This window comes from Pristis pectinata, chromosome 24 (genome assembly GCF_009764475.1).
Source record: "Pristis pectinata isolate sPriPec2 chromosome 24, sPriPec2.1.pri, whole genome shotgun sequence".
NCBI classification, from domain to species: Eukaryota; Metazoa; Chordata; class Chondrichthyes; order Rhinopristiformes; family Pristidae; genus Pristis; species Pristis pectinata.
The window spans coordinates 4,670,869-4,686,234 of record NC_067428.1 but is presented as its reverse complement, the minus strand read 5'-3'; the positions used below and the strand labels follow the sequence as shown (position 1 = coordinate 4,686,234).

The following is a 15,366-nucleotide window of genomic DNA, read 5'->3' as shown; positions in this document are numbered from 1 at the left end:
AGTTGAGGGAAATGGTACTGACATGGTATATACTGACCTTTAAAGGTCTTTCGATAAAGTGCCATAATGAGCCATCAAGTTTAGACATTAAAACTGAAAGCTGTGGAATAAAAAGATCTGTAATAGTGTAACTGAAAGCTGTGGAATAACAAGATCTGTAATAGTGTAGATAGAAAATTGACTAAGCAACCCACAACTGAGTAGTAGTGAAAGGTTGCTTATTGGACTAGAGGGAAGTGTACACTGGAGTACCCCAGGGGTCAGTATGTGGATCACTGCTTTTGTTTTTAAAATAACCTGGACTTGGGTGAAGAGGGCACAATTCCAAATTTTCAGAGTATACAAACTTCAGAGTCACTGTAAACAATGAGGACGATATTGATAAACTTCAAGGAGATAGAGACGGTGGTGGAATAGGTGAAAAGATAGCAAATTAAATGCAAAGTATTACATTTTGGTAGGAAGAATAAAAAAAAAGGTAATTTAAACTAGATGGCAGAAATCTAAACAGGCACACGAGCACAGGAGTTTAGGAGTACGTGTGCATCATTCACTAAAAGTGGATGGGCAGGTTGAGAAAGTAGTTTAAAAAAAAGCAGACAGGGTCCTGGGCTTAAGAATAGTGGAACAGGGTATAAGAGGATGGAAATCATCATGATGATCTATAAAATACTGGTTTGGCCACAATTAGAGTGCCTAATTCTAGTTGTTATGGTTCTGTAAAGATTTAAAGACTTTAGAGAGGGTGCAGAAGGGATTTACTAAAAAGACTCCAGGAACGAGCAGCTTCAGTTTTATGGATTGACTTGGAACAGAGGAGGGTGTGAGAGGATCAAATAGGGACATTCAAAATCATGAACGATGTAGATAGATGGAAACTGTTCCCACTGAAACAATTGTCAACAAGGACATAGAATGTAGGTAACAGGAAAAGGACCAAATCCAACAGGATGAAAAGCTTTCTTTCCCTATTCTTCCCCCACTCCCCCCCCCACCCCACTGAAAACCTCCAGCCCAAGCATTGGGTCAACATCGGAGCCCAGAGTAAGTGCCAGAAACAGCTTGCCACTTCATAGCCAAACACTTGCCTGCCCCGCATAGTTTGAGAGAAGAGTTATCGTCAATTGTTAATTGAGATCTGCACATGAATATAGGGGTCCCAGCTCAGAACTCCATAAAAGCTGTTGACTATGACAATAAATAAAAATGGCTGAACTGAAAATTCTCCTTATAAACCTTTTCCCCGTCCACATCAACAAATGCAGGGAGCTTGTAGATCAATAACTGAGAGGAGCTTGTAGGCTATATGATCAACCGATTCGGACTCTACTCTCCTTTTTCCCCCCAGGTTAACATTTTTCAAAATTATATAACCCATCGCCTGTCACATTCTCCGAGCTCATCTTATGCATGGGATCCCATCTCCTACTCTTTTGAACCTATCCCCATAAACTCAACTTCCCCCTTGTCTCCCACATTAATTGTTATTGTTGAGAGTTATCACTTCATACTGTTCACAGTACTTCATATCTACTTTCCTTGTAGCTCTCAAAAATACCTATCTTTTCAAATGATCTTTAACATTCCTTTCTTCTCCACAGTTCTTAAACTTGCTGTGACTTGCCAAATTTCTGCTGATTCTACCCAGAACTCTTAACCTGTTAGTTTTCCATCCCTGTCATGTTATTGAAATGGCTCTTATCCAAAGTTAAGAATCATAAATCTATCCCTCCATCTTTTTTCAGCTGTTTGTAGTCTTTAACATGGCTGACTCCACCACTCTCCCCTAATGCTTCTCCAATGTCAGAGAGGTCCAGCAGCAAAAATCAACTTCCCACTTCTGGTAAGTTGTAGGCTGCACTTTTGTGATTGCTTAAATTCTGGCTGTACTGCTTAGTACCTGGGCTCTGTTCCTAACAGGGGCGAAATGGACTAGAGAGTAGGCAAATGTAACTTCTATATGTAGAGATATTTTAATTGTTAGATGACTAAAGTGTGGTGTTGTTTCCATATGAGAAGTAACCCAAGGAAAAGGTTTTGAAAAGATTGGATAAAGAATTTCGGGGAATGGAGAGAATACTTAGTATATGAAAATATCACTTAATATTAAGCAAGTTATGGACTTGGATTATACATTGTATACTTGATTGGCAAATCACAATACAGTGACAGATATATAAAGAATAGATTAAACAATTTACCATCTGACTTGTTTTGTCTAAAAATATTTGTTGAAAAAATTAAATTCTATTTTACATTTTCCATTTACTTAAAACACATGAAAGCAATCCAATTGCTTCCTCCTTTCCTCCCTTAGACTCTGCAGTGAGTAATCCCTTGGCAATTGCAATTTGCATCACAGTTCATGCTATTTTCTCTCCTGCGATTTCACATCTCTCCTATCCTCAGTACGAACTATGAATAATCATGGGCACTGTTGACTTTACCTTATTGCCTCATATAAAGCCAATGCAACAAGGAGAAAGCTATTTCTAACAACTTCCTTACATCCCTCAGCCAGTCACATCATCCAAATCCCTTCCAATTCTATATCCAAGTGTTCATCCCAACAAGAACACTCTGTCATGTCCCTTATATTTGCAACAGCCAAATGCCCATCCTTTAGACTTCCATTTGCCAGGAGGGCCTTTCACCTGTTAATCTGCTCAACTGATCAATTTTTGAGAGCCACATTTACTCTTTTATCATGGTAATTCTCTATGACTTGGCACTCACCACTACTCCATGCAAACCAAGAGCCTCAAACTTGAGCATACGTGGTACATAATTGACTTAACCATTCATTACCACATCTAGCGGCTCCAGTCCTCTACTGAAATTGCAGTCCTCTTTACCTCAAATATGGTTGGACAACTCTTGGACTTTATGGCCATGAACAATATGACCTGCCATTGTTGTTCCCTGCAGCCCTTTTTTTTCCCCAAGTCAAGGAACTTTTCTTCCTACTTTCTCTCATACCCTCAAAAACTTCTCAACCATAATAGCCTCCAGCTCCTTTGACTGTTCCCACAAGTCTAATGTCTGCTCTCTATTTTTCCAACAGCAGTCATCTTGCTGCACAAATGCAGTTCTCCCTCTTTTGCCTTTCTATAGGGTTTCCCCAAGTGGAGTTCAATTGATTCTCTGTCCCTCCAAAATCTCTAAAGCAAATGTGAACTGCTGCTACATGACGACTTAATATATAATACAAGCATAAAAACTGCAACTGCACGTGCACGCAAGGATGTATGAGGTGACGAGGAGCATCAAATTAAAAATTGCCCATCATTAAAAGGCAAAAGAGGATAAAAACAGAAAAAACTTTAAGCTGCTCTCTCCTCTTATCCCTAACTCAAAAGATTCAATGGACAATCAACAGCGAAATCCTGACCAATTTTCTCCACAGTAACTTCAAAAATCATTTAAACCATGACTACTCACAATGCCAGAGTGCAAGTCTAGAGGAGCTTTACAGAAAACACATTTACAAGATAGAAATGATGGTTAATTGTGTCACTTCACTCGAACATAATAACTGAGTTGTAGTGTACATACTCGTTAGATTCTCCAAGTCAATCCCCAATGAAATCACAAGAGGTGTTGATTTCTTTTGATGCAGCAGTTTTGTTGGAGGAAGTCAGTCATAGAGAGATGGTATGGAAACAGGCCCTTCTGCCCATCAAGTTTACATTTCAACTAATTCTACCCCAGCCTATTTTATTGTCCCTATATTCCTTTCATCAGCCCCAGAATCCTACCACTCAACACAGCAGGGGCAATTTACAGCAGCCAATTAACCTACCAACCTGCATATTTTTGGGACAATGGGATGAAAACAGAGCAACCGCATGGGTTCCCTTCGGTCGCAGGGAAAATGTGCAAACTCCATACATGCAGCAGGGGAAGTCAGGATTGAACATGGGTTGTTGGAGCTGTGAGAAAACAACTCTACTGGCTGCACCACCGTAACATCCTAATGGTGGTCTGTCAAACATGTATGCTTAGTGTAGGCTCCTTGACACCTTATATTTGTTGAAGTGCAACATTCTGTTTTCAGTACCTATTCAAATACGCAATGAAAGTATAACCAATAAAACCTTCAACTGATAAAATATTTTGCCCGGATTAGCTGTGCATTAGTGTGCAAGAGTCTCTTTCTCTCATAAAACTGAATGCAGTTAACTTTAACATTATGGAACTTGTCAACTTCATATATCCATACAAAACTAGGTTCCTTGCAAATCCGTTAGTCACAGCATCCTTTTCAGTAGCTTATAATTATCACCCTGAGAACCATGAATGAATAACCAATAACCATACTTGAAGCCCACCAAGGGTGAAGGAATAGGGAAGATGTGACCTCCAAAGTGCTAGTAGATATTAATTTTTATTTAGCTCAGATCTTTAAAAAGCCTTGGAATATAGCAGCAAGGGAAAACTGATGATTCATAGCTTCAACTAGTGAAAGTTTTTAATTTCAATGCGAACAATTCAGAGGAATACAAAGTTCTACAGTGAATTTGAAACCAAGAGGATAGAGGGACAATAGCTAAATTATTAAACAAGGCATCAAAAACAGCTACCCAAGGTGGTCATGGATAAAAGGGAGATAATGTTAAACCTACACATACATCAGATCAGATCTCCTCCCAATCTGGTTCCATCTGCCAATTTTTCCCTTGAATGGTTCCTATTATCACCTTACTTATCAGATTATAGCACTTGCAGCCTTTGTGTCCCAACTCATCACCTGCCAGCCTCCAGCTACACATTCACCCTGCCCCCACCTGGCTTCATCTGCCCCCTTTTTCCTTATCTGCTTCCACCTATCACTGTTGCCCAACTCTACCCACCCCCCCCCCCCCCTTCTGCTCATCATCCTTCATCCCTCCAGGTTCACCTATCACCTACAGGCCTCTATCTCACCCCTCCTCTTTACACCAGCTACCTTCCCTCTCCACTGTCAAGGTCTCAACCAGAAACGTCAACAATTCCTTTTCCTCCATGGATGCTGCTCAACCCACCGAGTTCCTCCAGCAGCTTTTTTTTTGCTCCAGATTCCAACATCTTCAGTTTCATGTCTCTTAGTTCTGATACCTTTGTACTATCTTGGTTTGCAAGAACCAACTCTGCTTTCACTTTCTCCATGTAAAGAAACTGGCTTTTACTTCAGCTATAAAGTGGGGATGACACGAGAAACAATTTGCATGCAAGCATGTGTCATTTGTATTGATGTTAATTGCCACTAAGGAGAATAACAAGAAAATTTTCAGAGGAACACGTCAGGATAATACCAGAACATCTGAAAGTGTTCTGAACGTAATTGCTGGAGCACCTTCAAATCTGAAATTTTTTGAGGCATATTCTGCCACATGTTGGCGAATACTACACTGAATTGACTCAATTGTCTGTTAACACACGTCAGTGGTGAGACACGTAAGCTCATGAATACGTCATATTCACTAGATTTTGGTCATCTCTGGACGTTACAGAACTTAAGGAAGGGCAAGTATGAGTAATCTCTCATTCACGTGACCTTCAAGGCATGGGCCCCTGTGCATCCAAAATTCACTTTGTTGTGTTTTCAGACATCCAGACCTTAAGCTCGAGAATTTCCTCCCTGAGCTATTCCAGAAATTTTAAGGTTATTAAAACGTAGCTCTATGATTAAAATTTTGGGCATCTGATCAAATATCCATGTAGCTCAATAATATTCTCTTTATTGATGTTCCTTTGGATATTTTACCATGCTGAAAGCACTATATAAATGCAAGTTGTTTTCACTGTATAATATTGAGCTTGACTGACCAGGCCACTGAATGATATCATTGTTGCATTCCACGTGGATGGACAAGTTGCTTAGCAACAATGGCAAAGTTCATACTTAAATCTAAATAAGCCTGCTAAGATAATATGGCAACCTATGCTGCCATTATAATTGGAGGATTGCAAGTAGATCATTGACAGAATTAATGAAATTCACTTTTACGTTGTGTTAAACACCAGGCTGGTTCTTTTGTATAACATATCATGTCAGTTAATGAGTTGACCAGATGTTTTAACAGCATGTTTGCATGGTTTCTGGACTTTTAGTTGGCAGCTGGTAGGAACCAGCTATTGGGTTGGGTTGTTCATAGATCACAAGTTTGGGCTTGACTGGACAAATATTACCATCTAAAATGATTTACAGAGGTACCTATGCAAAGTAGAGCAATTGCTAATTCATAGCTAAATTTAGTTTTCCGCTAATGACAATTTGGCACAGATCATTTAGACCAAACACACACCTACATACATACACATACCCCAACAAGGACTTGCAGTTATAGGCAGTAAAAAGTCAATAATTCGGCATCCGATTGCTTGGAAATTGCATGGCATATGACTCACTCATTCGCCCGGAATGAGCACTGGGGGGCCCCCAGAGTGCAAGTGCATTCTGGACTGCGGTTGAATGTGGGGCAGAGCTGGGGTGGGGGTTTGGAGTACGTTTCCAGCTGGAGCCGGATCGGGAGTGCATGTATATTACCCGCTCCCTTTAAAAATTCACTGGAAAATTATACTACTGCGTAACATAAAAAAGTAAAATGAAAGGATTTTTGGATACTAATAAGAGTAACATCCAATAGCCCAGAAAATCTGCTAGACCAGCAAAGTGCCAAGGGTGTCAGGTTATCAGACTTTTATTGTAGCAGCTTTAACAATAAAATGTCCCGAGGCACATGAGGTTCCATCAAGCTAAAAATGACCAATTATAAAAGGAGTCATTAGGGTGCAAACTTGGTCAAAGAGGTAGGTTATAAGTAGTGCTTTGAGGGAGAAAATAGGAGGAAATTCCAGAGCTTGGGGCCTTGATAGCTGAAGTCACACCTTTCTAGGGAGAAAAGTGATCGATTTTGGGGATCCTCAAGAAGACAGAACTGGAGAAGCACAGTTACCTTGCATTGAACGTAGATTGCAGTGCAATGTAGAAGCAAGCCTTACAGTGCCTAGAACGTCTCTAGAATAACTCCAATACCCAAGGTGTTGCTGTGACATACAACGAGCACTCTAGAAAGAATCTGTGGCCTTTGTTGACCAGGCTATCAAGCAGCACAAGAGGAGGGACAACTATTTTAAAACAGAGCCAAAATAAGAACAAAACAGATCAGATCACGGCTTGGTGCAGCAGGTGGTGATGCTGCCTCACAACTCCACTGACCTGGGTTCGATCCTGATCTCCATCACTCCTGGGTGGAGTTTGCATTGTCTCAGCATGACTGTGTGGGTTCCCCCTAGGTCGGCTGGTTTCTTCCCAAAGATACAGGGTGGGTAGCTACTGTTAATTACCCTTTGTGTAGGTGGGTGATCAGAAAACCAGGGAGGAGCTCACGGGCACACGAGAGAGAACAGATTGCAGAGGAATGGCAAAGCCAGCATTGTTCTGCGAGACACAGACTTCTGAAGCAATAAGGAAATATGAAAATATGAAATAAAAATATGAAATGTTGTTGTGAATGGGATGAGCTAATCTATGTATGTTAAATGACATATTGAAAATTCAGAGGACATACAGCTACCTTGGATGAGAAACTATTGATATTCATGCAATTGCACCTCAGCAAAAAAAAACTTCAGGGAGGACAGAGACTTCAAGGAAATAATATAGAAGCACTGTCATTGCATTGAGATGTCCTTAGTGTGTGAAGTCATTCAATGCTACAATTTAAGCTCTACTGAGAACCTGCAGTGAATTGTCAGCACCTTTTATTCAACTAATAAGAGTTCTGCTGTTCAGTTTAGTGCATTTAAAGATTCAACCAGCAGATTACCCAATCAAGCCCATCTTGTTTAAAAAAAATCAATGTGTCAAATATGTCAGGACATGCACTGGTCACTTCCTTGTTATGACAGTTATTTCAACAGCATACATGACAGAACTAGTTTTGACATACAACTTTAGCTTCTTTTTATATTCAAAGCAGAACATTCTACTGCCACAAAATATAATGCTGTCAACATTAAGGATGAAGGAAAACAAGAAAAGACTGTCAGAAGTCACCAATCTTACATGAACTGAATTAATGGATTTATGCCATTATAACATTGATGTATTGTCCTAATTGACTCCAATGTATGAAAGCTGCATCCAACACAAAGACTTCAAGCCCCATCTTTACTCACTATTCAAACATTACATTTGGTGCTCCATTTGTCACTGTATTACATTCTTGAAATAGCAGCACTTTTCTCATTGAGCATCAAATATATGAAAATGAACTGCCTGCTGCTGTTAAACATCAAGGCTGGAAAGTCTGACAGACTTCTTGTGTGGATCTCATATTTTAAGACTTCAGTGCATTGGACGAGTGGCCGAGTCGTCATAATCTTGCAGGCTCAAGATCTACTCCAGATAAGGGGACACAAAATCTCAGATAACACTCCCAAGGCAGTACAGAAGGAGTGCTGCACTCAGTAGTCCATCTCGGAGAAAAGACATTGAAAGTCCATGTCTGTCCTCTCGTCTGTAAACATTCCCTACAACATTATTTTGAAGCAGGAGCGCTATAACTAGTCTACCATGCAACACCACTAACACAGATCATCTTGCAGTATCATATTATTTGTGGCTTCTTGGTGTACACAAAATGGCTAACTCCTTTTCTGTATTATAGAGTAGCTACATTTCAGATGTAATACGTTGTCTTTAAAGGCTATGGCATTTTGGGGTGCTTTCTAAATACAAATTTTTGATAGATTCCTGAATCACATGACCATTAGTATATCCTCTCTGGGACCTCAAGGAACATTGATGAACATAAAGGCCTTGGGGTACAAGTCAATAGTTCCCTCAAAGTGGTATTACAGGAGAGTGGGGTGGTGAAGACAGCATACAGCAAGCTTTCCTCCATCAGATGGGACAACAAATGAGAGAGTTGGAACATCAGGTTACAACTTTACGAAACATCACTTAGGCTACACTTGAAGGATTGTGTACAATTCTAGGGACCACACCGTAGGAAGGATTTGGTTGTGCTGGAGAGAGTTCAGAGGACATTTGCCAGCTTGTTTCCTGGATTGGAAAGCTTGACCTACAGGTATGTAAAATTATGAGAGGCTTAGATGGGGTAAACAATTCTTACTTTCTACCCTATATCTAAAATAAGAGAACATAGGTTTAAGGTGAGGAGGAGGAGGAGGAGATTTAGAGGGGTTCAGAGGAGAAAGTTTTTAAAAAAATATACACAGAGCATGTCAGAGGAGGTGGTAGAGGAAGAAGACACAAATCACAACATTTAAGAGGCACCTATACAGACACTTGGATTTCAGGTTTAGAAGGCTATGGACCTAATGCAGACAAGTAGTATTTATGGAGATAAGTACAATAGTTGGAGTGAGTGTGGTGTGCTGAAGGGCCTGCTTCTGTGCTGTACCACTCCATCCCAAAGTGCTTTATAACTAATGAAGTCATTTTGGATTGTAGTCACTGTCATAATGAGAGAAGTTGATCTGCACAAAACAAGCTCCCACTGAGGTGATAACAACCAAGATTACCCGAAGTAGGAACACCAATTAAGGGATACATACTGGCCAGGGAATAGGAGCTAATCCCCAGCTCTCCTTCAAAAAGCAGAGTGGAATTTTGTATATCTGCCTGAGGCAGCAGATAGGGCCTTAACTTAATGTTTTATGTGGAAAACCACATGACTTGGTAAACACTTAACAGTCAGTCCTGATTATTGTGCTCAAGTCTCTGAGTCGGACTTGAACTTGGAACCTTCATGCTCTGGTGGGAACAATACCCACAGTCTACAAACCGTCACACAATTCTACAAAACTGAACTCCACCCCCCCCCAAACACAAATTGATTCAGACATAAGAATAACAAGCACTACACATTTAATTTCCCCAAACAGTTTTGTGCTTATAAAAATCAAAAGGAGGAACAAGCACTTAGACATGGATGCTTAACGCCCAGGCCAGGAAAATACATAAAAACTTGAAAAAGACACTGAAATTTGCCAACCTTAACTTGAACTGTTCACAGTTTGCAGCTCAAAGCAACAAAGGAATGTAATGTATTGGAGATGTGTGATAAGGTCGGAAAAGAATTTCTTCAATTTTTTTCCGAAATTCACAAGAAACAAAACATCTTGGAAAGTGTGTGGATCAGCATGACAAGAATTGACAGATTGTCATCAACTGCACATGCAGCAGAAAACTGTTGCTAAGCAAGAACAAAAATAACTTTACATTTAAAAAAACATCTGAAAAATAAACAGGATGTTGTTTATAGAGAAAAAGTATTCAACATAGCCAATTTAAATACAAAAATAGTTGAATCAAAACTTATAGCATAGGAAACCATTCAGCCCATCACATCCATAACAGCCATAAAAAGCTATTCAGGCTAACCATGCTTCCATTTGCATCTGTAGCCTCTCTCTACTACCCCGTTGGTTACAGATTCCCAATGCTCTTTAGGCAAAAAACAAATGAAATGGAGGCAAATGATTATTACCCAGTTTTCAAGGTAGAATACTGGAGAAAGAACTGGATTACTTAGTATTATCCAGGTGAAAGACCATTTAGTGCATGCTACTCACATTCTTAGGCATATCATAGCACCACAGGGAGAGGACACAGAAACAGGCCTTTTGGCCCACCACGTCTGTGCTCACTATCGTATACCTCTTTAAAAAGAAACACTAATCCAACAGAAACAGAAAATGCCAATGCAAAACAAGAGCTGAAAGGTAAACTCCGTTACTCTTCTCACAGATGCTGCCAGACCTGCTGAATGTTTCTAGCATTTTCTGTTTTTATTTCAAATTTCCAGCATCTGCAGATTTTTGATTTTTAATTCAAATAAGTTAGTCAAATAGAAAAGGGAAATCATATTCCTCTGAATACTTCTAGCAGGCAGAACTATTCCAGAATTTATTTAATATCAAAAAAATTCACAGGTTAGTGACAGCCCAACTTAAACAAGTTTTGATCTATAGTAATAAGTGAAAAGAAAGAAGATGTATTTACATAATTCTTTTCAGGATATCCTAAAGGATTGTGCAAGTCTTACTTCAGAATTGCTCACTCTCGTATGGGTAAACACTAAACCATTTACCAATTGAATATCAAGTATGAGTTGATCAATTTGTCTGCTTTTCGTCTACAGATATTAGTCAGAACATCGGGGGAATTGTCTCACCATTTCAGAAGAATGTAATGAACAGACAAAGACCCGCTATTAACTTCTCACCTGTATGAGAACGTAGCTGATAAATGTACAGACCTGAAATGTCAGCCTTGGTGGCCTGGGCAAATTTTGGAGAAACACCAGAACCCCCAACATTCTGGCTTTGAGGCAAGAATGTAATCACTGAGCCCAACCTAAATAGCACTAACACCTATCAATATACAGAAAGCATATAGGTGCAAGAATGTTTTCCATTTCCTCCTGAAGGCAGAAATTCTAAACGGTTCAATTGCTTCAGTTCTTCAAAACTACAATATCTCAACAAACTGTTCAATAACAATGAACCACTCAACTAACAGCTGCAAATGCAAACAGGACTGAGCAGAAAATATTGAGATGCATCCCCTCTAATTTAACTTTTGTCTGTTTACTGGAACTGTAATAAGTGAACTGGGTTGCAGTTGGATGTCTTACCATGAGATAACAGTTTAAGTTTAACAAAGGTGTACAGTCAAACCTAGGATTGTACGTATATACCCAACTTAAGGGTTAGAATCACTAATACAATAAGAGGGACAAAGAATGGTAGAACTGCCAAAAAGTCAGCTGTGATCTTACTGAATGGCTTAAGGGAAGGAATGGTCTATGCTCCTAGGTTCTTACTCAGCTCATCAAACCTACTCGTGACACTACTCATGACAAAACAAAAGAGCTGGTCATTGATTTCAGGAAAGGAGGCGGTGTACATGCACCTGTCTACATCAATGGTGCTGAGGTCGAGAGGGTTAAGAGCTTCAAGTTCCTGGGAGTGAACATCAACAACAGCCTGTCCTGGTCAAATCACGTAGATGCCACGGCCAAGAAAGCTCACCAGCGCCTCTACTTCCTTAGGAGGCTAAAGAAATTTGGTTTGTCCCCTTTGACTCTCACCAACTTTTACCGATGCACCATAGAAAGTATCCTATCTGGATGCATCACGGCTTGGTACGGCAACTGCTCTGCCCAGGACTGCAAGAAACTGCAGAGAGTTGTGGATACAGCCCAGCACATCACAGACACCAGCCTCCCCTCCTTGGACTCTGTCTTTACCTCTCGTCGTCTTGGTGAAGCAGCCAGCATAATCAAAGACCCCACCCACCCAGGACATTCTCTCTTCTCTCCTCTTCCATTGGGTAGAAGATACAGGCGCCTGAGGGCACGTACCACCAGACTTAAGGACAGCTTCTACCCCACTGTGATAAGACTATTGAATGGTTCCCTTATATGATGAGATGGACTACGACCTCACGATCTACCTTGTTGTGACCTTGCACCTTATTGCACTGCACTTCCTCTGTAACTGTTACACTTTACTCTGTACTGTTACTGTTTTTACCTGTACTACATCAATGCACTCTGTACTAACTCAATGTAACGGCACTGTGTAATGAATTGACCTGTACGATCAGTTTGTAAGACAAGTTTTTCACTGTACCTCGGTACAAGTGACAATAATAAACCAATACCAATAGTAATACTTTCATCACAAATCTACTATCTCCACATTCTTGGAAGTCAGAACTTTAAGAAAACTATCTTACTTACTTTGAATTGTAATACAATTCCATTACTGAAGAGGTGAAAATAATCAGTACGAATATTCACAGATTCTTGTGCCAAGCTTTTTTTTCTAGTTTTACTGAGATTAAATCTCTTTCACTATGTCAAAACACTCATAGCTCACCCAAGTAAAAACCCTCATCTCTGGTATTGGTTACTTTTAACCCAAGATTATCCAGCTTTATCGTAAGGCTTCCACTTTTAATGCACATTTCAGGCTACATTGGAGTTAGTTCAAATGGACTTGTTGTATTATTTCCTGCCCATGCCCCAGAATCAGAAATGCTCTGAACAAGGTTACTTATGGCACCCTATGCAATTGTGACAAAGGCAATCAATTCTTCCTGAACCTTTTCAACCAATCTGCTGTCTTTGATGAAGACAATACATCTGCCCTCTCCTGTGGTCTGACTGAATAGAATTACACCCACCTCTACCATTCTTATCCATTCAATTACTGCCAGTGAATCACTTGCAATGCTCCCTTTCCTAAACCTGCACCATTATCTCTATGTTCTTCCAACAATATCCCTTGGCCCCATGTCAGTTTCCACATGTATCCTGATGGCACTGAGCCTTATGTGCTCAAAAGACCATCTCTCTGGCCCCTCCATTCTCTCTAAATTGTCAGATTCTCTGCCTAACCGCTGGCACTGGATGAGCAGATGTTTACTCCAATGTAACACTGGGCCAACCAAATATGTCATTTTTGGTTCCCATCACAAACTGTATTCTCTAGTCACCAACTCTATTCCCACCGCCCCAACCCAAAGCAAAACATCTACAACGTGCATGTCATATCTGACCTAGAGGTTTATTTTAGACCACAAATCCACAGCATCAACAAACATCTATTTATACTTTCATAACATCATCCAATTCATCCCCATCTTAGTTCTACTCTCTTAAACTGGAGACCACCCAAAACTCTGCTGCCTGCATCCTAATTCACATCCCAAACACACAAAACCCCCCATATTTGATGAGCTAAATAAACTCCCAGTTCAGGCCTTTTGAGCAGTATCACTCATTCCCTGTAAGCATTTAAGTCAACTACCCCAATATCTGACTTGACAGCAGTTTTTTGTTTGATGACACTCCTGCCAAGTTTATGGGACCAGACAAACACAAGCTACATGTACTGTATGGAGTCTCATGAGAAAGATGTTCTATGAAATTTAGAGGTAAGAATTCAGCAAGGTATCAAAAATGACGAAGCACAGGCAGCAGGGTGAGCATCGCGTTACTATATCCGGCCCTGGTCACCAGCCCTCCCTGCCCTCACCCTCCACTTCTTCCCAACTTCCCCTCCCATATCTCCACCTCCCCATCCATCTCCTCCCTCAGGCCCCTCATCACTACCTTCCCCATTATGGATCATGGGTCCCCCATTCCCCCAGGGATCCCCTGTTCCTCCCCCCCAAGGGTCCCCCATCACCCCCACCCCTCCACCCCTCCTCCTCCTCCTCAGGGGTCCCCCATCACCCCCCTCTCCTCCTCCACAGGGGTCCCCCATCAACCCCAGGGGCCACCGCCTCACCCCCAGGGGTCCCCCATCATTCCCCCTCACCCCCAGGGGCCCCCCTCTCCTGCCCCCTCCTACCCCCCCAGGGATCCCCCGTCAACCCCAGGGGTCCCCCCTCTCCTCCCCCCCAGGGGTCCCCCGTCACCCCCCTTCCCCCCCCAGGGGTCCCCCATCACCCCCCTCCTCTCCCCCGGGGGTCCCCCGTCACCCCCGCCCAGGGGACCCCGTCACCCCCCTCCTCTCCCCCGGGGGTCCCCCGTCACCCCCGCCCAGGGGACCCCGTCACCCCCCTCCTCTCCCCCGGGGGTCCCCCGTCACCCCCGCCTTACTCGGCCGTGTCCTCTCTGGCGGGGGACGGTCCCTCCCCGACCGTGGTTGTGATGGTGAGAGCGGGCAGCACCGCCTTCCGCTTGGCGAACATGGTGCTGCTCCCCGCGGCCGGCTCCTCGCTGTGTGCTCTCGGCCTTGCCCTCGCTCCTCTTCTCTTCCCTTCCCCTGTCCTGTCCTGTCCTGTCCGCCGGCCTCCCTCTGCCTCACATTTGAATTTCACTGGCGGCCGCTCCTCCGACACACGGAGGGAAGGTCAGGCCCTGCGCCGTCAACCGCTTCCGGAGCAAGCAGGCTTTCCCGGCGGCCTGGAGAGCCCGGGCCGCGCGTTGCTATGGGAAACGGGTGGGCGGAGCCTGAACCTGGTTGCTGCGGAGATTGATAGGTGGAGTGGCATCTGGTTGCTGTGGGAGGGGTGGTAAACTGGTTGCTATGGGGGGTGGTAAACTGTTTGCTATGGGGGGTGGTGGCTGGTTGCTATGGGGGTGGTAAACTGGTTGCTATGGGAGGGGTGGTGGCTGGTTGCTATGGGAGGGGTGGTAAACTGGTTGCTATGGGAGGGGTGGTGGCTGGTTGCTATGGGAGGGGTGGTAAACTGGTTGCTATGGGAGGGGTGGTGGCTGGTTGCTATGGGAGGGGTGGTAAACTGGTTGCTATGGGAGGGGTGGTGTCTGGTTGCTATGGGAGGGGTGGTGGCTGGTTGCTATGGGGGGGTGGTAAACTGGTTGCTATGGGAGG

At 42.5% G+C, this 15,366-nt stretch overlaps 1 protein-coding gene across 1 annotated transcript in view; it reads right to left on the bottom strand.

Moving 5' to 3' along the window:
* The window catches only part of LOC127582396 (dual specificity mitogen-activated protein kinase kinase 2), a 60,950-nt gene extending 46,016 nt beyond the window's left edge, over positions 1–14,934 (bottom strand). The window contains exon 1 of the mRNA XM_052037591.1: positions 14,631–14,934. Within this exon, the coding sequence (XP_051893551.1) occupies positions 14,631–14,722 (92 nt within the window). The 5' untranslated portion in view covers positions 14,723–14,934. The remainder of the gene's footprint in view (positions 1–14,630) is intronic.
* Positions 14,935–15,366: the final 432 nt, after the last annotated feature.